At 42.4% G+C, this 24,945-nt stretch overlaps 1 protein-coding gene across 4 annotated transcripts in view; it reads right to left on the bottom strand.

The window, feature by feature from the left end:
• The window catches only part of B4GALT5 (beta-1,4-galactosyltransferase 5), a 47,950-nt gene that overhangs the window by 7,036 nt on the left and 15,969 nt on the right, over positions 1 to 24,945 (bottom strand). For 2 of the 4 annotated variants that reach the window (XM_023761750.1, XM_023761754.1), the window contains exons 2-7: positions 19,675 to 19,705; positions 15,217 to 15,351; positions 3,000 to 3,113; positions 1,966 to 2,090; positions 992 to 1,108; positions 203 to 390 (exon numbers count right to left, since the gene is read on the bottom strand). In XM_023761750.1, the coding sequence (XP_023617518.1) occupies positions 203 to 390; positions 992 to 1,108; positions 1,966 to 2,090; positions 3,000 to 3,113; positions 15,217 to 15,351; positions 19,675 to 19,705 (710 nt within the window). Of the gene's footprint in view, positions 1 to 202; positions 391 to 991; positions 1,109 to 1,965; positions 2,091 to 2,999; positions 3,114 to 15,216; positions 15,352 to 16,923; positions 17,007 to 19,674; positions 19,706 to 24,945 lie in introns of those variants that run through there. The other 2 variants (XM_023761751.1, XM_023761753.1) reach the window with 2 other exon arrangements.

The raw sequence follows: 24,945 nt of genomic DNA, 5'->3' as shown, positions 1-24,945 counted from the left end.
GTTTTCATCCATGTTGTTGCATCTATCGGTAATTCATTCCTTTATACTGACAAACAGTATTCCACTGTGTGGATCTACTACATTTCGTTTATCCATTCATCAGTTGATGGGCATTTGAGTTGGAGCTAATTGGATTTGCCATCTTTGCATCTCATCATCCTTTTAGATTTAACTTCTTTAATTAAGAAGAAATGATACTCACAGATACATATACTTATCCAATTTAGTTGCAAAATGCCTTGGCATCTGTCCACATCCATAGTAGTTACGATCACTTTCAGGTATGTGATCCACATCATGAAAAATAAGACAGTCCCAGTCCAAGTCCTTCATTGCTTCTTGAAAACCGACATTGAAAAGCATGGCTCGATTAAAGGGTTGGGTGCCAACCTAAAAGGAGAACTTTATTTTTAAAAGGATTCTTGAAGCAAAATCGCTGCTGCCTCTGCCCTGCCTAGAGGAACGCTTACTGAAACCCACTGGGAAAGATGGCTGGGCCGGAAGTGAGACAAGACCAGCACGGGCACCACTGACTCACAAGCCACCTGACCTCCAGCCTCGGTTCCCTTAGAAACAAAGGGGGTGGGGATGATAAGCCCGAGCTGCTCTCCCAGGCTGTGGCGGACAGCGCTTGGATTACCCGGCCCGTAAAGGAAGGAAGAACACTGCCCTTTCTACTCACAGCGCCTTATCATAAGGGGAATTTCCTGGAGCCCAAGACACCACCCAAAGCAACTCCAGCGAACGGCCACACAAGAGGCCTTTGTGCACGGTAAACAAAGCTCCACCCTGGACTCAAATCTGTGGTACTGACTGAGCAACATTTCAAAGAGGAGCAAAGAATTGCTCTCTGTTCCCCTCCCCAGCTCAGGGTGACTCAGTCACAAGACTTCCGTTTTACCAGCTCTTCACAGCGAAGATGGATTAGCTTGAAGCACTCTAACTGCTGCCTCAGAAGAGAAAGGAGAGGAGAGAAAGGACGACCACTCACTTGCTCAATGACATAAAATGCAAACCGCAGGCGCTGGCGCTGCAGCATGGGAACCAGGTGTCTGAGCAGGACCGGGAGGTGCTCGTGGCGGTTCCGGAAGGGGATGAGGATCGCCACCTGGAGTGGGTCACAGCGAGAGAAAGAGGCCGCCCTGTTAGTCCCCTCGACTTTTGCAGAATCAGCGGCCAGCCCCTGGGGAGTCAGGCTGGAGGCTGCCTTGACCTCAACTTCCTTTAGAGGAAGAACTACTTTGGCAAGTCAAACCTTTGGAGTAAGTGGAGCTTGTTCTTATATGTGCCCTACTGTACACATAGTGGGCCTGCTGGATGGAGTCATTCTAGACCACAGCCCAGAGGAAGACACACATCTACATGGTGACCCAGTACACGGATATATCCATAAACATTACAACTAAAATACAGTACTTCCCCTTACAATGTGCAAGGCACTTTAACATAGATTTATTTAATGATGGTCATTACACTGATTTTACATTCTAGCAACAGGCTGGAAACACTGATCTGTTCCAGACCCTCCTGGGTCACGGCTGCACCCAGCCATCTCCCAGGGCTGGCACAGAACAAGTACTTCAAAATGCTCAGTGTCAGGTGAGCTACCTCCAGTTTTTACTCCACTGAACTTATAGTAACAATGGCGAATAGGGCATGAAGCGCTGAATTTGTGAAGATGGCCTCTGTAAATGTGTCCTAAGAGACCTACCAACCCTCCCCGCTGCTTAGCCAATGGTCCATTAAGGAGACAAAAGAGTCCTGCTCAGTCACCAGAACAACGTAAATTTCTGGCTACACAAGAGTCCTTAGGGGAAACCCATTCCTCCAAAGTATTTCCATCAAATGCAAATACTTTTCATTGGGTAGCAGGAAGCAAATTATAGAATGTCCTCATCAGTGAATCCCATGGTGATCTGAAACAATGGCAAGTCTGAGCACTTCAGGTCTGACTCCACACCCTACCTTCCACCGGGGCACGCAATCGGAAGGTGCCCAGTGACCTCCGAGCTTGATGGCTGGGTCTTTGGAGAAGAGTTCATGAATGGTATCCATTCCAATTTCACTCATGTTTATGTCTATTGGGCCCTCTGAACAGAGAGAGAGAAAAAAATTAAGGCCAGAAAATGGTAGATTATTTCCCCTATGTCCAGGGTTTTACTCTCTGGAGCAGGTCGATGATTTTTCAGCTTATTGTGTTCCTAATAGGAGTGGGAGTCCCTTCCTCTGCCTTCCAACTCATTGCATTTCAGGTTGTCACTACCACTGCAGCCAAACCAAGACGTAGAGTTCTGCTTCTGTCCAGGTTATATAGAGAAGTTAGAACCAAGTAAGAAAGACAGCAATTGAACTTCTCAAAGAGGAAGGAGAAAAAAGCTGAGCTTGGAGCCATCCCTGCGTGCTCCTGAGGCAAGTGCAGACGCACTGTCCCAGTTCATTTACCAGTGACCCTGACTGGTGGTGCCCAAACTCAGAACACACATCTCTAACTTAAGTTAAGAAGTGGAATTGTCTAAGATACAGAGAAGGTGTAATGCTTTGTTGTCATTGCCTTAGAATAAGCATGGGATTTCAAGAAAATAGGAAAGAAAAAAGAGCCAATAATTTTTTAAACTAGCACTTGTGAAGAAAGTAACTTCTCTCATATCAAACAAGCTATAATCAGTGTAAGATTCATAATAAAAGATGAAGTTGGTTACCTATACTTTCTCTAGGACGTCCTTACAGGCCCCAAGTTACAAACGAGGGTGCATGTGCAAAGGGCAGCGGGAACAATGTAGAAAATGGCACTCAGAACACGGGCGCCTTTGCAGGGGGGCTGAGGAAGAGTCGGGGCACAGGTAAGTTTCACAGCCCCTGTTTCCCATGCCAGGGAGATGTTTATGTTTTCTATGCAGGTAGACGCATACAGAGAACAAGAGCAGCCTCCCTCTTATTTTAATCAAATAAAAAGACAGCAGTTTCAAAAGTGGAGGAAGATAAGGGAGAGCTCTACTCACTCATGGAAGGGAGCCTTTCGGGACAGGTATGGTTTGCAAAGTAGGTGAAGTCTTCAGGAAGAAAAGTGGTGGTTTGTAGGAAGGTCTCACTGTGGTTCAAGTCAAGAGGATAATCTAGAAAGGTAAGAAAAAAAGGCACTCAGACTGGTACGTACATGTGATCAGTTCTGCAATTCTCAGATGTCTACCAAAGAAGTTTTTTTTCTTAGACATCATTTTTTGTGAAGCAGGATTCTGGACTAGCTCTTCACCACAGCTATAAATTTGATCCCATCAATAAAAATGTTAACCAGATGACACTATTTTAACCAGTGTTTCTATTCTGATTGATATTACAGCTTTATATGCACTCAGGTTACTGTCAAATTACTCCACAATGTAATTATAAAAACAGCACACACACCCTGTACCTTATTCTCTAAAGCAGGAGTGAGGAACCTTTCTTCTGCCAAAGGCCATTTGGGTATTTATAACATCATCCACGGGCCAGACAAAATTATCAACTTAAAAATTAGCCTGTTATATTTGGTTAAACATTTAATAAACTCACCCCTAATGCCTTGGCAGGGCCAGACCATATGATTTCGGGCCAGACATACTCCACCCCTGCTCGAAAGGAACTACTCTCACTTCTGTTAGCCAACACTTTACTAGTTACCTCCTTTCGCTTACACAGTTCATTGTGATGCTTCCTCTTTGGGTCTGACTGCTGACTTCCCACTATGGGGACAGGATTTCCCTCCCTTTCTTCCCCTGCCTCACCACACACATGCCATTTCCATCCTCCAGTCTCCTAATAATCATACATGATAATTGTGGTTATGGATACTATTCATAGCTGAGAAATGTGGAGAGTTATGACTACTTTTCCTTCCTTTCCTGAATATTGTTTTTCCGAGTGACTGTCTTGTTTTTGTGCTTGCCAAGATTTTTTGTTTGTTTGTTTTTGTGAGGGCTTTTTGTTAAGGATATTTTTTCCATTGATTTTTGGACAGAGCAAACGGGAGAGGGAAAGAGCGAGAAACACTGATGTGAGAGAGACACTTCGATTGGTTGCTGACCACATGGCCTGACCAGGACCAGGGACTGAGCCTGCAACCATGTGTGTGATCGTGACTGGAATCAAACCCGGGACTCTTCAGTCTGAGGGGCAATGTTCTAACCACTGAGCAAAATCAGCCAGGGCTGTTTGCCAAGTTTTAACACCATGCCCTTTATCACTGCATTCACAGGTACCGGGTATTCTCTCCATTTCATGGCCCCAAGAATGTTCAGTGCCTCTGACCCACTCCAATTTGGACTGGCTTTCCTCTGTGCCTGACGTGCAGATGCTATCCTGGGCTCTCCCTCCCTCGGTGTCCTGGAGAATCCTTTCATCTCTTTACAGAATCGCTCCTCATTTTCCCCAAGTTCAATTTCTCCCTTTTTCTTGCTTAATGGAGCACATCCTCAAAGCAGCTCTTACAAAGGGGAAATAGGAAGTGATTTTGAAACCTGTACATCTGATTGTTTTTATTCTTCCTCCCTTGACTCATCGGTTGGTTGAGCTTATAGAATTCTGGGCTGGAAATAATTTTCCTTTAGAATTGTGAAGGTGCTGTCCAGCTGCCTTCTAGATTCCACTGTGTCTGCTAAGTCCAAAGCCATTCCAATTCTAGATCTCTGTCAAGGTGCCCAGTAGTATCTTTCTGGAAGGGTAAAGAACTTCCTCGTTGTTCAGAAAATGTCATAGTGGTGTGCCTTGCTAGGGGGCCTATTAGCCACTGTGTTGACCATACCTAGCCATTTTGCTACTCTATCAATTTTCTCAATTTTACCCAGCCCTACTTTTATTTTTTTATATTGTTTTATTGCTTAAAGTATTACAAAGGGTATTACATATGTCTCCTTTTTCTTCCTGCCCTTGACATTCCCCTGGCCTCCCCTACCCCCCAGTGTCTTATGTCCATTGGTTATGCTTATATGCATGCATACAAGTCCTTCGGTTGATCTCTTACCCCCCACTTCTGCCCACCTACTCTCCCTGGCCTTCCCACTGCAGTTTGACAATCTGTTTGAGGCAGCTCTGCCTCTGTATCTATTTTTGTTTATAAGTTTATAATGGTCTATTATCCATGAATGAGTGAGATCATGTGGTATTTTTCCTTCACCCAGCCCTACTTTTAATGATCATTTCTGCTATTATATTTTTTATTTCAAAGAGTCCTTTTTATTTTCTGAATGTTCATTTCATATAATATATTCTTGTTTCATGTTTGGTATCCTTTTTTCTCTTACCCTTGAGAATATATATTATTGTTGTTTTAATATTCTTCTCCCAGCATAGTTTGTTTCTCCTAATTTGCTGCTGCTTGTCTGTTTCAATCCCTAGCACAACAATCCTTGGTCATCTGCTGATATTTGAGTGGGACACTAATCAGCTAACTGAAATGGTGTGAACTGAGGTTCTTCATGATAGGGTATTCTAGTCAGAAGTTTGGTTTAGAAACTTCCAGCACCAATATCGTCGTGTCTTTCCTCTTGGTCCCGTCACATTCCCCATAGAAGTCTATTCTAACCTCCTGCCAGAATTGCAGTTTTGGCTATAAGCATCCTGGAACTGAGGACACTAAGATGAGATGACCCAAGTTGGGAGACCCTCTGTTTTACCATCTTTGAATGTTATCAAGTTTCCAATTCTTTGCCAAGATGGGGAAAGAGTTCTGGGCATCTGATTGCTTTTCAAACAGCTTTCAACCAACCTTTATCTAAGTTGCCACCTTTATTTTTTTTAAATATATTTTTGTTGATTTCATAGAGGAAGGGAGAGGGAGAGAGAAACATCAATGATAAGAGAGAATCATTGATTAGTTGCCTCCTGCACACCCCCACTGGGGGGCTTGAGCCCACAACCTGGGCAGGTGCCCTGACCGGGAATCAAACCATGACCTTCCGGTTCACAGGTCGACACTCAACCACTGAGCCACACTGGCCAGGTGCCACCTTTATTTTTATCTCCAGAAGTACTTGATATTGCTCATTCCTGAGCTTCTAGAAGATTCTGGGGGTATAAACTGGAGTGCTTGATGGCTTTCCTTGCTGCCACATTAGCAGTCAGTTTTTGCGGGGGTCTATTATATCCTTTTATCTGTTTTCCAACTTCCAAAAATTTTTGCTGTGGTCTGCTTTCTTGTTCTCTTCATTCTTAAGGGCTTATAACATTATGTATGCATACACACATGCAGCATGCACACACACACATTTTTTTTACTGTCATTCAGTGGGGTTTTAAGTGTTTGAAGCAGACGCCTTTTCCCTAGGGGACTCTAAGAAGGAAGCCCCTCCAACCTCTTACTTTTTTACAGATAAGGAAACTGAGGCCCCATATAGACAACCTGTACAAGGAGACTTGGCTAGTACATGACAAAAATCTGACTAAACTCTGGGTCAGAGATCTTTCCATTGGACTGTACTATTTTTTCAGAGTACTAAAGTCTCTCTTCCCAATCTTTTTGGACTCATACTGATTCTGTGAACATTAAAACTTCCTATTCAAATTCACTTTGCAACCTGAAATTCCAGAATCTTCAACTCAAATATTTTTTTAAAATATATTTTTATTGAGGGAGAGATAGAAACATCAATGATGAGAGAGAATCATCGATTGGCTGCCTCCTGCACACTCCCTACCGGGGATTGAGCTCCCTACCGGGGATATGCCCTGACAGGGAATCGAACTGTGACCTCCTGGTTCATAGGTTGATGCTCAACTACTGAGCCACACCAGCTGGGCTCAGATATTTTTTAAAAAGCACCATGAGATAGTTTCCAAGAATTAAATTTCTAATATAGTGAATCCTTTAATACCAGTATAGGCACATGACTGCCTACTCTACAAGTACTCAGAGGACAAAACTCAATGAGAGGCAACTGGGAGAGAATTTTAACAGTCACTTAACAGGGGGAGAAAGAAACAGACACTTTCTGTCCTTTTAAGTTGTAGCTTTCCTGAAAAACACTAAGCCTGGCCCTAGCCGGTTTGGCTCAGTGGATAGATAGTGCGTCGGCCCTCGGACTGAAGGGTCCCGGGTTCGATTCCGGTCAAGGGCATGTACCTGGGTTGCGGGCACATCCCCAGTGGGAGATGTGCAGGAGGCAGCTGGTCGATGTCTCTCTCTCATCAATGTTTCTAACTCTCTATCCCTCTCCCCTCCTCTCTGTAAAAATCAATAAAATATATTAAAACAAAAAACACTAAGCTTGCATTTATATACAGACGTAAACCAAGTCAGCATTAACCCCAAAGGTAAAATTACATTTACACAGAAATTAGCCCAAAGTCCTTAGTTTACACATGCAAACCTGTCCTAAGTTGTTGAGCCTTTTCTGAAGGTATTAACATTTCAAAAGCTTTGTCAAGAACCTCCTAGTATACTAATCATTACTCTGGATGGTTCTGATTTTGCTTAATTACACACACACTTCTCTTTAAAACAGCATCACAGTAATTATATTTTCCTAGAAGGCAAAGAAATTCTCAGAGGTATTATAATAAGCATTTTCATAAGCAAATCAACAAAAAACAGAAGTGAATAATAATTCTGGGCAATGATAGAACTAAACCTTGGAGCTATAACCTAAACAGGAATTAAGTAAAAACAACAAAACAACAAAAAACATGTAGAAGAGGAGACAAGACACTCTCTAACCTTGATCCTATTTTTGGGGGTTTAAAGACAGATCAGTTCCTTTCTACTTCTTTCAAACACTGATATAATAAGCCTGCTAGCAATTAGCATGGAACAAAACACGACAAAACACCACATATTGTTTCTTCTGGTTACTAAATTAATAGTGTCGTTAAAAAAAAACAACCCTCAAATACACAACTCCTACATGGAAGTCCTCCATAACTTGGCCCTACATCTTGGGGGAATCCCCCCCCAAGCCCCTAATTTCCTCTTTTCTAATTTTAAGTTCTATAGATAAAAATCTTAAAGAAGTGGAAGAGGAAGAGGACATGAATTGCTCCTGGCCTGGTAAAGCCGCATGGTTATTGTGGGGCCCTGGTTCTCCTGACGGCCTGGAAATGGGTGGGTTATACTGCAGGTGCTTCTCGGGGGGACCAACCATCAATGGCTACTCTTCTAAAGCAGGTATTTACTGAATGAGGGAACTACTGAAAGAAAAAGAACAAGCTTGCTGAATGTCCATGCCACGGTTTTACCTTTTTACTTAAATCTATTTCATTTCATTCTTCCAGCAAGGGAGGTGGAAGGACAAAGAAGGCAGCTGTTTTTACATTTATAAAATGGGAAAACAACACACATCCTTCCTACCTACAGATTCAAATGGCCTGCTTATTCAACTTTATTCTATGCCAGTGGTTCGGCAGCTTTGGTTGCACATTAGAATCATCTAGAAGCTTTAAAAACCCTAATGCCCAGGCTATGCCCAGGCTAATTGAATAAGAACCTCTGGGGGCATGGTGCAGGCATCAGTATTTTTTAAAGCCCCCACCCCACCCCAGGGGATTCCAAAGTACAGTCATGACTGACATGGCTACCTCACTATGAGGTGTGGCAAAAACCTGCTTTCTTCCTTATATTACCAAATTTAGTTGAGCAGGGTCTGGAAAGTGCTCACCAAAAGATTCCAGAAAGAACCACCACTTTCCCCTCCCTTTGAGAAAAAAACAAACACTTGCCTCTCTGCTTAAAAAATATAGACACGTATATATGCTAGAAAGGTGTCATGGGGACAATATCCGTGGAACATAAAGAATTAGCATTCTTCAAGAGTTAGCATGCTTAAGGCTGACTACTTGTAGAGAACAGACAAAAAGAAGACTATGGACTGAGCATCTAAAAACCAGAGAGAAAGGTATGAATATCTACCTCACTGAATATATCAGAGTACATGGCGATGACTTCACTCATTTTATTTGCCTATGGTAACAGATCTGGGTTTTTTTGTTTGTGTTTTTGTCTTTAATATATTTTTTTTATTGATTTCAGAGAAGGGAGAGGGAGAGAGAGAGATAGAAACATCAATGATGAGAGAGAATCATTGATCAGCTGCCTCCTGCACGCCCCCTACTGGGGATAGAGTCCACAACCTGGGCATGTGCCCTTGACTGGGAATCAAACCCGGGACCCTTCAGTCCACAGGCTGATGCTCTATCCACTGAGCCAAACAAGCCTCTCTGAAATCAATAAAAATACATTTTTTAAAAAATGTTACTAGATAGGATAGCACCTGGAAATTCATATTTAAGTAAGTATGAGAAATGCCAGGCCATCCAACTCCTCACCTCATCTATAAAACTAAATAGCTAGACTGGATGAACCCAGAGAATTCTCTTCTGATGTCGATATTATCTTGCTTGTCTCTCCTACTACTCCTAGTAAGTTCTACAGGATCCACAGTCTCCCCTACCTATGGCTTTCAGTGATAACAAGAAGCTTCTTCAGGTCATTAAGTCAGGCTCATTCCAGGCTCATAGTCCTACCCCCCAAAGAACATTCTTTTTTTTTTTTTAATATATTTTATTGATTTTTTACAGAGAGGAAGGGAGAGATATAGAGAGTTAGAAACATCGATGAGAGAGAAACATCGATCAGCTGCCTCCTGCACATCTCCTACTGGGGATGTGCCCGCAACCCAGGTACATGCCCTTGACCGGAATCGAACCTGGGACCTTTCAGTCCGCAGGCCGACGCTCTATCCACTGAGCCAAACCGGTTTCGGCCCAAAGAACATTCTTATTAGACAACCACCACTTTAGCTTTTAAGGGTGCAGAAAGCTAGCGCTACTTAAATGTCACACGATGCTTTTTAGTACACTTGGCTAATGAAGGCCTTTTAATGTGCGTGTGTGCCACGGCACTACTTACAGGGTAGGGCAGGAGTTGGCAGACGACCATAGTCCAGGCTACTGTCCTCAAGCCCATAGCACTCCTAGTGGGAGTGGCTGGGTCAGACGTGACAGTCACCTGACTATCTCAGCAGCTTTAGATCCAGAATGCCCTCTCTGACTGTGCTAGGCAGAGAACTGCTTAGGAATGAATAAAACTGATAGGTTTTCACTGGGTACACATTAAATGAAATGATATTTTTTCTTTAATACTTACTCACTAAGGATGTGGCAATAACATAGAAGCCAGTCAATATGGTAATCTCAGAATTAGGCGACAACACTTACCTGTGTTTTCTTATTAAATCTATTCCCTTGCACATTCAAAAAAAATCATTTACTGAGAGTCTCCTATGGTCTAGGCCAGTGGTCGGCAAAGTGCGGCTCGCGAGCCACATGCGGCTCTTTGGCCCCTTGAGTGTGGCTCTTCCACAAAATACCGGCTCTTCCACAAAATACCAACTTCTGCGCATGGGCCACAAAGTTTCAATCACACTGTAGGTGCGCGCCCGCACGTGGTATTTTGTGGAAGAGCCACACTCAAGGGGCCAAAGAGCCGCATGTGGCTCGTGAGCCGCGGTTTGCTGACCACGGGTCTAGGCCAGTGGTTCTCAACCTTCCTAATGCCGTGACCCTTTAATACAGTTCCTCATGTTGTGGTGACCCCCAACCATAAAATTATTTTTGTTGCTACTTCATAACTGTAATTTTGCTACTGTTATAAATCGTAATGTAAATATCTAATATGCAGGATGTATTTTCATTGTTACAAATTGAACATAATTAAAGCATAGTGATTCATCACAAAAACAATATGTAATTATATATGTGTTTTCTGATGGTCTTAGGCGACCCCTGTGAAAGGGTCGTTCGCCCCCCAAAGGGGTCGCGACCCACAGGTTGAGAACCGCTGGTCTAGGCAGTGTACAAGGAACTGGGGATACAAAGATGACAGAGGCTGTGAGGGCATTGCTGGGACTCAGAGACCAGCAAATCCCAATTCCACTGCTGCCTCGAGTCTTCTCACTCCTGTATGCTTTGACCCCTTCAACCTTAAATGGGGACAGGTAGTTACCTTACTGAGTTCTTGTGAGGATTCCATGGGGGTAATGCAAGTAAAGTGCATAGCATAATAACATAGCCCCCAACAGCAAAGACTTCCAATTTATAAGGGAAATAGCACAAATTAAACACAAAATGGATGATTAACTATTTCAACCACAAGGATGATGGAAAGAATTACTTTGGTGTATGATAATTTGAGAAATACATGCAAAACCAAATGAGTTCCTGGATATGCCTTCCAAGGGCGCAAGTCACTCCTGCACTCAGTTTTGAAGGACAATAACCCCCGGGGAATGAGTGAGAACCTGTGTTCAAGACCAGCAGCAGTGTAGGGAGAGTCCTGCTTTCGCCCCTATAACTTCTCAAAGAGAACAGACCACCTCACTAAATGCCCAGAAAGCTAGCATCACCTAACCGTGGAGTGGCATGATCACTTGGACTGGATAAATGTCACAACAGCACAAATGTTCCTTTATCCAGAGTGAAACAGGGCAAAGAACTCCCTAATTTTACCACACAACCTAAAGCAGGTTTGGGGCAGGGTTCAGGGAATGTCACATGACCAAGGCACTCCAACTCCCCCAAGATGATTTGTACTACCTGTGAAAAACGGCAGTAACATAAAATCCTGTCCATCTGACTGAGCCATATGTTCTAATCAAATCACACAAAGTGTGTGGCATCATTAGCAAAACCTAATGCCACACAGGATGAATTAGGGCACAAAGATGTGCTCTCCTTCTTCCGTGCCTTTGGGAGCTGCAGGGATTCCTCTCCCGGGTATGGTTCAGAGCTCAGGCAATTTGTCCTGAGACCACAGTTTGGCTAAAAAACTCTGAAAAGTCATCACTTGCTCTCTGTAAACAAGAAGGAACTACCAACACTTATCTGGTTTGCAAACTATAGTCCTTTGTTGCTGCCAAGTTGGCCAGCAGGACAGACTGATAAATTAGAATGTGGTCAATTTTAAAGATTTAACTTCCCTTCAAGAGGCAACGTTTTCTCTTGAGATCCCAAGCACACAGAATAATTCTCATTAGCAATGTCTGCAAAGACAATTTCATTTCTACATTGAGCTGCCGAAGAAGGGAGGACTGATTTGAAGGAAAGAAAAAAAACTTAAATATACATATTTTAAAATACTAGGCTTGAGTGAAATCAGTAAGAAGCCATAGGAAAGCACATTAGTCCTTAGTTAGAGAAGTAAGAGACAAATCATGAATGCTTAGCAGAATAAAATCTCAGAATCTATTTTTAAAATGAAAATCATTCCTGGCTCAACTGGACAAGCCTCACGACAGTCCCATTTAACCATCTGGAAATACTTCCTTTGTTCAATTTTTGGAAGCGTTAAAAAAGAGAGACATAAAAAAGACAGCTTTCTCTCAAAGGTAAAGAACCGCCTATGTATATTGTCTTTTACAAAAATAGTCAGGAACAGGTTCTTTACAATATTATTTTAGGCAAGCCATTTAACCTGTGCTCTTTTCTCCTCTTTATATAATTAGTGCTTATCTATATAGTATATATATAAAAGCCCAGCAACCTAATGGCGGAATGACCAGAACGACTGGTTGACCAGTCGCTATGATGTGCACTGACCACCAGGGGGCAGATGCTCAACGCAGGAGCTGTCCCCTGGTGGTCAATGCTCTCCCACAATGGGAGCGCCGCTCGGCCCCAGGATGAGGCCAAGTCTTTGCACCTATCAAATACCTGAGACAATCCAGACTCTGGTCTGACCCCACCAGCTGATGCAGGCCCTCTAAGGTGTGATCTAGAAAGAGTGTGGGCAGCTGGCATAGGCAGATGGCAAGAGGGGACATGACTGTGGACCCCCCAGGGAGGCTGTCCTGATGGCTGAGGACCCTGGAGCACGGCTGCCCTGAACATCCCCAATGGTGTCACCGACCTGGCATCACACATCAAGGACATTCACCGAGTGGCTTTGGGGTGCAAAGCTCTCCGCCAGGTTCCTCCAGGACACAGAACACGCTTTTACCCAAGACATTAGCCCGAAATATCAGCTCAGACTAATTTCTTCATTCAGCAGTCACTCAGAGGGCAGGTCCACAGCTGCTCAGCTGACCGGGATGAGCAGAGCTCCCACAGTGGGCCGATCCCCGCAGGCCACACCCCACCCCACCAGTGCACGAATTCATGCACTGGGCCTCTAATCCTATCTAATAATAGAGAAACATGGTAATTAACCGTAACTTCGCTACCCTTCCCATTGGCTAATCAGCGAGATATGCAAATTAACTGCCAACCAAGATGGTGGCCGGCAGCCAGGCAGCTGAAGTGAACAGGAGGCTTGCCTGCTCCAGTGACGGAGGAAGCCAACATTCCCCGCCTGCTGCAGCCCAGCTCTAAGCTGCATTCTAAGCAACAAAGTTGCAATTATAGAAGCTAAACAAGCTCCAGATACCTGCTTTCAGCCAGCTTCGGCCTCAGAGCTTAGAGCGGCAGTGATGGCAACAATGTTTCAATTATAGAATCTAAACAAACCCAGATACCTGCTTTCAGCCAGCTGCAGCCTCAGAGCTGGAGCAGGGCCTCAGAGCTGGAGCCAGCTCTCAGCTCCAGTGACAGCTATAGAAGGTAAATAAATCCCAGAATAAAAAAAAGAAAAAGAAAAAAAGGAGAGGTTGGGAGCTTCAGTCACCTGCCAGCCTGAAAACGGCCCTCAGCCCCTCACCCAGACTGGCCAGGCACCCCAGTGGGGACCCCCACCCTGAAGGGGGTGTGACCAGCTGCAAACAGCCATCAGCCCATCATCCAGGCTGGCCAGGCACCCAAGCAGGACACCCACCCTGATCCGGGACACCCTTCAGGGCAAACCAGCCGGCCCCCACCCGTGCACCAGGCCTCTATCCTATATAGTAAAAGGAAAATATGCAAACTGACCCTAACAGCAGAAAGACTGGGAATGACTGGTCACTATGACACACACTGACCACCAGGGGCAGATGCTCAATGCAGGAGCTGCCCTCTGGTGGTCAGGGCGCTCTCACATAGGAGGAGCTCTGCTCAGCCACAAGCCAGGCTGATGGCTGCCAGTACAGCGGTGGTGGTGGGAGCCTCTCCTGCCTCCTCAGTAGCGCTAAGGATGTCCGACTGCAGTTTAGGCCTGCTCCCCGCTGGCAAGTGGACATCCCCCGAGGGCTGCCGGGCTGCCAGAGGGATGTCTGATTGCCATCTTAGGCCCAATCCCCCGGGGAGCAGGCCTAAGCCAGCAGGTGGTCATCCCCTGAGGGGTCCCAGACTGCGAGAGGGCACAGGCCGGGCTGAGGAACCCTCCCCCTCCCCCGAGTGCACAAATTTTTGTGCACTGGGCCTCTAGTAATGTAATAAAAGCCACAGGTATAAGTTCCAAAGACTGGTGCAGAAATGTTCACTCTTGTGTTCACCATAGCAATGTTTAAATGAATAGTATGAAAAGCTGAATGAATTCTTTAAGGCTGAATGAATCTGACCATCAGGCTAGGCCATGGAGTTGGAATTAAACCACAGGATGAAAACCACACCTGACTGGGAAAGGTAAACCAGGTGACCTAGTAAACTTCTTTCAGAAGCTGCTTTTTTAATTTGTGGAAACTGTCCCGGATGACATGATTATTATGAAGTGAAGTTATTAATAAGCATTCATGGACAATGCGTTCTACTGGGTGGAACAAATTCCAGTAGAGTCCAATAGGAAGAACAGAGCTGGAGTGACTCTTCCTGTGTGGGAACCAGGCTAGATTAGCTTTGAAAACAACATGGAACATTGTCATCACCCTGTGTAACTCAAAAAACAAAACTAACAAATCCCACATGTGAAGCCATAAAATAAGTATCAGGAAGTCCAACCCAGTTCTGTTTTTGCTCATTGCCAGTACAGATACATTTTTTGAAATTACTTCCAGAAACAGCTTTTGGTGCTCCTGTTTTGCTGGTGTCCTAATCTGTGCTTCATCTGCCTACTTGGGGCAACTACACTGAAAAAAGGTGTCTTGAAAGATACTCTTTACCTCCCTGTCCCTGGTAGGTATTAGGAACAGAAAATGGAGTCATTTAGTTGAGCTTAACATACTATTAGCAAAAGAAACAAGGATTCATTTTGCAAGAGCTTCTTTTTAGTAATAAGGTAAGACTCAGCCAAACCTTCCCTCTTTTACAATGCACTTTTTCTCATCAAAGACAATTATTCCCACCAATGTTCCCTCTCCTGGGAGGAGACATTCTAAGCAGACCACGTCTTTACTAAAAATATACCTGAGTCATTTACGCTGCTATTCCTCTTGGCATAAGCGCTCCGAACCACCTGCTCATAAACCTGAGCACCTATTGTCCTCATGTTGTCCCGGATCAGAATGCCTTGAGCTTGCATCATGAAGAGGTAGGTGTTCACTGCAGGAAAGAGAAGGAAGAGGAAAAAAGGGGTGAATTAAAAGCAACCATTAAAACAAAAAACATATATAACTTTGGTTTCTTTACTTTTTTAAAAACTCTTTCAGCTCTAAAACCCTACAAATGCCATAACTCTGTTTTCCACACTGGGTTCAATGTTTTCAGGACACTAACATTCCTTGGGTAGCTAGTAGGACGTAGGGGGAATTTCTGTCAATATTCAGCAGTTGCAGAAAAACCATACATTTAAAAAATTATACTCCACCAGGTCTTCAAATATTCAATCTGTATTCTAGCAAGGGGACGATCAGAAAGACCTTTATGAATCATTAAAATCTTTAAAAAAGATCTCTGATCTCACATATATGCATAACCACAGAAACAGACAACAGTGCGGTGATGGCCAGAGGGACAGTACAATGTTTCTCAACCTTGTGTAAAGTGTAAATAAAAGCATCTTTAAAAAAATAAGTTCTCTGATCTCTTTAATTCACCTTCTCAATACCTGATGGAAACCACTGACTGCTGTGCTTAATGAAACACTCAGATCTAGGTCTGGTCTTGGCAACCTTATGAAAATGGTGGACTAAGACTCCAGCTACTTTTCTTTGGGGTGTTTGGAGAGAAAAAGAAAATAATGGAAGAATGTAAGCAGTATTCACTCCCCACCCACCTCAGCCCTGAAGTCCTGAGTAATGGGAAAAAGAAGGGGCTAAGTACAAGTGTCAATTGAAACATATTTGCTTCGCAATATGTACAAATATAAAATCATGATACTGTACAACCAATGCTAATATAATGTTATATATCAATTACATATTCATAAAAATCAGAACAGAACAAAAATATATTAACAAATGATTATTCTGATTAACTTCCCAATCACTGTCATTTTGGAAAAGTGAGTTCCACTGCATTTTCTTTAAGTCTCTCTATGATATGAAACTCAGGGATCACAAATACAAGTGAATATAATTCTGGTGTTCCACTTGCCATCTCAAATACCATGCCATCTGTTTTCAAGAATCGAGAGGTCTAAAGACATAGCTTCTTAACTAGTCAATCTAATTTACTCACTTTGCCTGCACCACTGTGAAGGGGGGTGTCTCACAGGGTAGCACATTTATAAACCTAAACTCTGGTGTATTAGGATCCTCTGAACCCTTGGTTGAACTCCAACCAAGCCCCAGGCAGGTACTCAATGGAGAGCTAGAGCCACTCCTCCAGACTCAATATACATGGCCTGCGGCTGCCCTGGCTCTTCAACTAGACATCATTATCATCACAGTGTCCTGTACCTAATGGGCAGTAAATAACTAAATGGGTGAAGTTTAGAGGTCAATTTACTTTATTCCAAGCTACTGTGTTTGGTGCTTGTGCTGGCGATGGGGGTGGACATGGGGACCCGCCAACTGCCTAACTCTCAATATTGAAAACCTCAGGTGGCCCACATTAAACAGGAACATAAAATATTTCAAAAGATTTCAAATCATCTCTGAGGTATATGCCGAGCCATAAAATAATAAACAAAAGAAGTCAATGTTCAGAATGCTTTCAGAAATGAGGTAGCACCTTCAAAGTAGGTCTTGCGTTGACTGCAAGGCAAGCACCTGCTTAATGTCTGGCGTTGGCCGAGAATAGATCAGAGAGTGTTTATTCTCTATAGCTGGAAAGTTACAAAAAAAGATAGCTTTAAATCCTTTAAAAAACGTAATTCTGTGAAGCCTCTGAAAACAAAGAGTTACATTTCATTTCTTATTTACAGCAGATAGCACGGTGCCTGGTCACAGTGGTAGGCAGACCACAACTATATGTTAAACATAAGATTTAAACTTCAATATCAAATTTCTAAAGTGGTTCTGTGGTATTTTTTATCCTTTGGGCTACAGAATATGAACATCGCATGTATTATATATAACTGCCCTGAAATCCTCCTTCCATTCCCAACCTACTATGAAACCAGTTGTCTTCAATAGCATAAAAACATGTATTCATTGAACATTACGTGTAGGCACTGCCAAAAATACACGACCTCCTTCCCCACAAATTTCACTCTCTTCTCTGCAAAGGACACTTTAGTCAAGCCCCTCTTAAATTCTCTCCCTTTCTTAGTTCTAGGACCCCAAACGCTAAGGCACTTTTCAAACTTTGCTCTGCCCGTCTCCTGAGCAGCTTTTTAAAGCCTGCTTCCTAGGCCCCACCCCCAGAGACTCTGATTCAGTGTGTCAGAGAGGGGTGGCGAAGACGTGCAATCATAACAAGTTTACAAGTGATAGATGTGGTTGATCAGAGAACCCTATTTCTGGAACCACAGTTCTAGGGAACTTCAGCTACATAATAAATAATAGCAAGTAACATTTATTGAGCAATTAGTTACATAATTCTTTATCTCATTTAATCCTCATAATTATCTTAATAGGAAAGTAAACAATCCAATTTACAGTCAACTTCTAGGCTTTAGTTTCTCCACGTAGGTCAACAGCGAAATGGACTTGAACCAGGACTAGAACTTATGCTCTAACCACTAAGCTTTAAGACCTTGCTCATCCATGTTCTAGCCACAATCTCCTCAAAGATTTCAAGAACCCTGAAGCTTTAAATAATTACTCTTAAGGAGATAGCTCTCAAATCTTTATCTCTTACACAAAGCTGCCAGATGGATCTTTCTTAATCACAGATTGATCCACACTGCTACAGCTCAAAGCCTTCTATGTCTCTTGCCTTCATCCCTGAGCTTCTGCTGACCTGCAGTGCTTCTGTTCTTCCTGCCATGCAAACCTTATTAATCCTTCAAACCCGTTTACATACTTCTCCTGTCTCCCCCTTCGAAGATCTCTATGGTTCTGTTACAGATTATCAAAATGAGCCTTTTGTTTATATTTTCTTAGTTTGCTAACAACTGTCTCATGTGTCAGTATTGTCATCCAACCAATAAACTTAAACCACATTTTATTAATGCTTTTCCTAAGTATCCACAGGAATGAGCACAATGCTGAAAAAATAAAAGGCTGAGGAAATAAATTTTACAAAACAAAAGAAAATATCACAAATTCATAGATTTGGGACTGGATGGTATTTTAAAGAGCACTTTTCAAAAACACCTAATGCTTCCACACCACCCCAAAACTATGCCTTCCAAGAGCAGAGTCAGCATGTAAAATACAGCCATCTTCAAGGAAAATTTTACTTTGGGGTGGGTCCAAAATATCTCCCAGTCACTTTTACCTACTGGTTCTCATTCTGCCCCTTGACAAAACAGTCAAATCCCTTTCCTGCATTTCAGACATTTTCAATCTCCCTCACACCCAACCAATCACCCTTACCTCTACCCTAACTGTCCCATCTCCCCTCCCCCGCCCCCGCCATGTGCCCCTCCCATGGTATCATCACACTTCCCTCCCCATCCTGGCTGCTCTCCTATGGATACTGGCCCTGTAGTCTACACTTGACAAAGGGCATTGCCCACGCTGGCAGAGTGGTCCAGGTGCAGTCTGACGGGTCCAGAAACAAGCAGCCCTGTTCCATCTGTTACCAAAGCTCTGTCAACTCGAGCCCCCTCATGGAGACCCACATTCACAATAACTCAAGACCAAAGAAATTCTCCAACATAGATGTTCAATGATCTAACCAACCCACCATTTCCCAAACCAGAGCCACCCCCGACCCCATGTAATAATTAGTAACATCAAGTGATTCTCTACAGAGCTCACAATGGGAAATTCTGTTTTGGATATTTCTGTTCATAGCATTTAAAACTTCCATTACATGGCAGTTAATCAGATGATTAATACTGTTGTTGGAAAATAGTCACACCATATTATTGATTCATATTAAGCTTGCTGGAAGCAAATCCTCAATCTTATTAGATATGTTGCTGCTAAGTTACTTTTCCTGTTCTGTGCCCATGCAGTTGGTTATATAGAGCTTACAAGTGTCCCTATTAAAAGTCTTATTGCTAAATTTAGCCCATGGCTCTGGCCTAAGCTAGGAAATGTATATGTACACACACTGCTTTCAATCTAAATTATCTCATTTAAAATTCACATATTTGTGAAGCAGATAGCATCTTGATTTTTTAGTTTAGATAAGAAAGTCAAGTCCTCCAGAAGTCATTTACCCAAGGTCACAAAGTGAGTGAAGTCAAAAACTGAGAGAAGTGAGGTTCTGACACATTTTGATGAGCTTTACTCTGAAAAAACAGTACTTTACAATAATATGGTCCTGGTCAAAAGTGGCTGAATCACAGCTTAAACACATTTTTCTGAATTGACACACAGCTGTTAAATCCCCCACTGGTTCCGTATCTACTGAGTAGCTACTTGCCTGAGAGCTTTCCACACACAGTCCTAGGCCACTGGGAGACAAGGATAAGGTAGACACAATTAAATAATTATAATACAGTATGACACGTGCTAAAATAACATTTACTACAAATTCAGGCGTGCTAATAACTTTTATACACTTTCATGAGAAATTGTAATAATTATCCAGCCCCATATCTAGATGGAGGGAGCTCTGATGACCACAATTTGGTTGAGAAAACTAAGCCCCATTCAGGTTTACATAATGGGAAATGCCAGCCAGATGCCAATGTAAGAGCCTTGGGCCATGGCTTTAACTGAAGTTTCCGGGAGCAAAGCACGGGTCCCCTAGCAGGAAGACAAACCCTTCCCCTCTCCATTCGAATTCCAGTCAACTTCCATAGCCTATGAATCAGGTAACATGACTGTCACTTGAACACACACATTAATAAATGCCACTGACTCATAAAAATTCCTCACAAGATAATGAAATCTGTCATTCCAGATTAGGAGCAAAATGAACCCAAGAGGAAAAGAAAGAATTACAAGACTCTATATACTTAAGAGTTTATAATTTTTTATCCTAAACGTGTGTATCCTTAATGTTTGTTATATCTGGCTTGGTAAGCTGAAAGAGAAGTAGAAAAAGAAGGCATTTCCTGATCACTCTTTAAAATCTGTTTTACTCTCAGTGCCCAAACACCCCAACACTCTCTCTCTACTTTCCCTGCTCTATGTTTCTATTTAACATATTACATATTTTTTCATTTGTCTTGTCTATTGTTATCTCCCTCAATAGATTGTGAGACCCATGAGGGCAAGATGCTATGCCCTCCCTGGTGGCTAGAACAGTGTGTCTAGAACACAGAAGATTCATAATAAACATTTAAATAAATGAGGATCTAAGTTGGGACAATAAACAAATGAATCTTCTGAACTCAGCTGTGCCGAAGGAGGCCTGGATAATGGTATTTAAGCCTTTCTATTATATTAGCTCCCTACTCCTTTATGAGAGGAACCCAAAATGTTGTGAGTTAACCAGCTTCACCGCACTAACCTGTTCCTAAGAAAAGTTCAGCAATTCCTTTTTACCAATTGAGCAGAGCTCATCACCCCCTCTCCCCGCCCCTCCCCCCCAAAAGTTCTCTGGTACTCTCACTCCTCACAAAATTGTTTGGTTTTGTAATGTTCCTTAATATAAGGCACACATTTATTCAAAACCTTGTGCAACATTATTTGTAATATGAGGAACCATTCAAAATAGCCCAATCTGAAAAGAGCCCAGAAGTCCATCAATAGGAGAACAGATTAAAATTCTGTAGCCTATTTGAATTTCAGCAGTGATTAGAATAAGCAAACTACGACTATATGCAACCTCACAGATGAATCTCTCATACATTATGTAAAATGACACCAAACAGGTATAATTCCATGTACAGAAAGTCCAAACACAAGCACAACAAATCTACAGTGTTAGAAGTCAGGAGTATAGGTATGGGGGTAGGGGGGCTGAAGGGGGGTTCTGGTAATCTTTTATTTCTTGACCTGGGTACTGGTTACATAGGTATACTCATTCTGTAAAAATTCATCAAGGTATTCACTTATTTGAGCACATCTTAATACATGTTATACATTAATAAGGGAGCACAGGAGAACTGCTATTAAATCATAATGTGAGGGCAGGGGCAGGAAAATATTCAAGAGGTGATTCTAGGATAAGGTCTTGAAAGAAAAGCTCTGAAATAGGAAAGTGAAGGGCACAAATGAAGACAAAGGGGCACAAAGGGAGAAAACACATTTGGGGAACTAAAAGCAGTTCGGTGTGGCTGGATGGAGGATATGTACGGCAAACACTTGAGAGGAGGCTAGAGAAACAGAGGGGAGCAAGATCACAAAGGGCTTTATGTGCTACATTTAGGGGCTGGACATTGAAGAAACGGTCCCGGATCAGATTTCAGGTGTGCCAACTAGGCGGTATCAATCAAAACGAGTAAATTCACCCAACTCAAACTCATGGCTCCAGATAAAAGACTGAGCTTTTTAGTATCCACACAAATTGCTTAAAGGGAGGGACTCTGGATGAATTGAATGGGTTCTGAAAGTAGAATCCCATTTGGTTACTGAAAGTTGGGTGTCCAAATCTGATCAAGGTTGTATTTTTATTCTGTACATGAATCAGCAGGAGGAATACAGTATCTGCCAAATCGTGGAGCAAGAAGATGGAGTGATGATGTCAAGATATAAAGCCGGTGCCACTAATAATAACCAAGGCCGGGGCAGCTGGGGCAGCAAGCAGGCATTTGGCAGTCAGTGTTAGGGTGGGCCTGTCAGACTCGGTGTTCTTTCCCTGGATTTACTCACATCATGCATCTTCGTTCTGCAAACCCCTTACAGACCACACGGTGTGTGATTTATAACAGAGTCAAGTACATTCCATGAAAACACTAGAACAAATCTATGGACCAGGGGTTATACCCCAATTCGTAGGTCCCTGCTTTCAAAATAAAGGATAGGGGAAAGAGAGAGAACGGAACAGAAGCAGAAAAGCAATAAATAGAAAAAAAAAACACAGGAAGGTTCTCACTGTTTCCCTCCTCTCATATATGATATACATTAAAGATACAATAAAAATTAATAGGAAACAACAGAAATGTGTCCGAGGACTGTTGAAGCTTGATTTTGCCACGCTGAAAAATCTGCAAATCCTGCACTACCTTTTTTGATCAATATTTTCTGAGAAAAAACAGAACCTGAAAAATAATTGATCTCTAGCCCCCAAATCAAAGATTATCAGGGTTCATTGCTCTGCACAACAGATGTTGTGTAAATAAATCCACTTATTCTACTTACAGAGAGATGGGTTCCTGTAAAAAGTATACACTTACGGAGTCCCAATGAACCAGTGCTTCTCTAAATACTGTAAGCATTATCTCATTTCATCCTCACACGAAACTAGGAGGTAGATTATTACCCTCATTTTGTAAACGAGGGGACTGAGGTTGAAATAAGTAAGGACTATGTGGAGCTAAGATTTCACAAGAAGCCTTTGTCTTCAGAGTCAAGTGTTGAACAATCATGTTCTATCGTCTCTCAGTTTCCCAATGCCCAGAAAGCCCTCGAATCCACAGCTATCATCCCCACACTCTGCTTACTGGTTCCTTTCACCTGGCCCTTTACCGGTGATATCTTATATATGATTGGCCCATTATTTCACTTCAGTAGTGGTTCCAATGCTCACAATAAAATAGGCTGCATCCTTAACACTTTTAATAAGTTCCATAAGAATTTTTTGTAAGTTTGAAGCTCTAATGTGAACCCTAGAATTTTTACATTTGAGATTTACTTAAAATAATACCGAACAATACTCATACTATACACTGAGAGATAGTAAGGTCCAAAGTTGTGGGTGATACATTTGAGAAAGAAAAACACTTTTTTTTTAAGATGCAAGACATTTTTTTACAATAAAATTTCACCCTTTGACACATCTATTTTAATGTTCTGGAGCAATTGTGTGACAATTTTCACACAAAAATTATTTAAAGAAAACTGTGTTGGGGTAAGAGGAGGAATTAAGAGTAAGGAATCCCAACAATTACTTTTGGGGGAAAATTTCATTTGATGAATCTTTTGCTTTCCTCCTCCTTCCCATCTGAGGCAGAAAAACCACCAAGTCGGTCATAGGTTATGTTTTCCACCCTCTCTCTAGATTTTATCCCCAGCTATTAAAAAACAAACAAACCCAAGTGGTAAAATTTAACAGCTATGAAATACCCTGTAAACATTTCCGCTGACCTGTTAGTCTATGTTCTGTTAAATTATTAAACTGTACATGAGATTAGAAATGAAAATGCTGCCTAAACAGATACTAACTAGCTGTGTAGTTTATAGCAGTGATTTGCAGCAGGCGTGCCACAAGAATTCTTAAAGCATGCAATACCTGACTAGTCAGGGGCACTGACCTCTCTCCCCTTAGACTGTCAAATAAAAAAATAACAAGAACCAACACAACAATAGCCGTCTGGTGTGAATGAATAAAAATTATACCTATATTTTAGGTCAGATCAGCAAAATACATAACATAGTTTTTGGTGTGCTGCAGAATTTTAGTAATTAGTCTATGTGTGCCATAAGATAAAAAAGGTTGAAAATCGCTGGTCTATGGTAATCACTTAACTGATTCAGCTTTGTTTCTCCCCAAATTCTTAATAGCATGATCAATTACCAACATCCAGACGTAGAGAGGGGCTCAGCAAACAAGGATGCCCAAATCTTGCACTGTATATATAACCTAAATGTAACCCTGGGTCAGAGGAAACTGTAAATTACCTTTGGGGTGCTGTCTGCATTGAATGCCTGTATCCACTTTGGCCTGGGGGTAAAGATTCAGAGTGAGTACAGATGTCCCTGATGGGCATGTGCTAGAAGAGACACAGACCAGCAGAGCAACACTGCTCTCTGGAGCTGACTCTGAACAAAGGCTCTGCCCACCTCTTGGGCCTAACCTCTCCCCTTTCTATCCCACTGACCAGGCAGAACCATGCCTGCTGCCCCTGCTGACACCTCGCCTCTGCATGACTGTGCTCTGGTGACGACTGCTCATACCGAGCTTTAATGGCTCTTTTCATAGCTTTTCCTGACAGCATCCTCCCCGATTAGAAGTGTCTTGGCTCCTTCCCAACTGACACGTAAACTTCCATCCATAACTCCTAGAACTCTGAGCATGTCCCTTCCAGCAGGCTGTAACTCCTTAAGAGTACCGGTGGTCTTATCCTTTTCTTCATCTACAATGTCTGATAAATAGTAGACACTCAGCTAATTGACTAAATTAACAAATTACTGCTTAGTGCGCAGCATGCTGTGGCCACTCGGTGAAGGCACCATGTTTTTTCAAGTTAGAAGTACAATGATTTTTCTGCAACCACAGAAGAAAGATTCTGTAAGCCAGAAAAGGGCAGAGTGAAACTGATACTCGACTAGCTTTGCTGGTGTAAGTGTAAATCGGTATAACCTTTTGGGAAAACTATTTGCACATTCGACAAAGAGACATACCCTCTAATCTAACAATTTCACATAAATTAACCCAAACATGAGGACATTCTGTGCACAGCTTATTATTAAATTATTTCTAAAAGAACTTGGAAAACAACTCAAAAGCAACAACAAAATAACAGGTAAGTTAACTGATACATACACTTGACAGAATCTTATATAGCATTATTTTTATTTTTTAAAATATATTTTTATTGATTTCAGAGAAGGAGGAGAGATAGAAACATCAATGATGAGAGAG

The sequence above is a fragment of the Myotis lucifugus genome, unplaced genomic scaffold (assembly GCF_000147115.1).
Source record: "Myotis lucifugus unplaced genomic scaffold, Myoluc2.0 scaffold_215, whole genome shotgun sequence".
Taxonomy (NCBI): Eukaryota; Metazoa; Chordata; class Mammalia; order Chiroptera; family Vespertilionidae; genus Myotis; species Myotis lucifugus.
The sequence above is the reverse complement of the archived record's forward strand: the minus strand, read 5'-3'. Positions and strand labels throughout refer to the sequence as shown.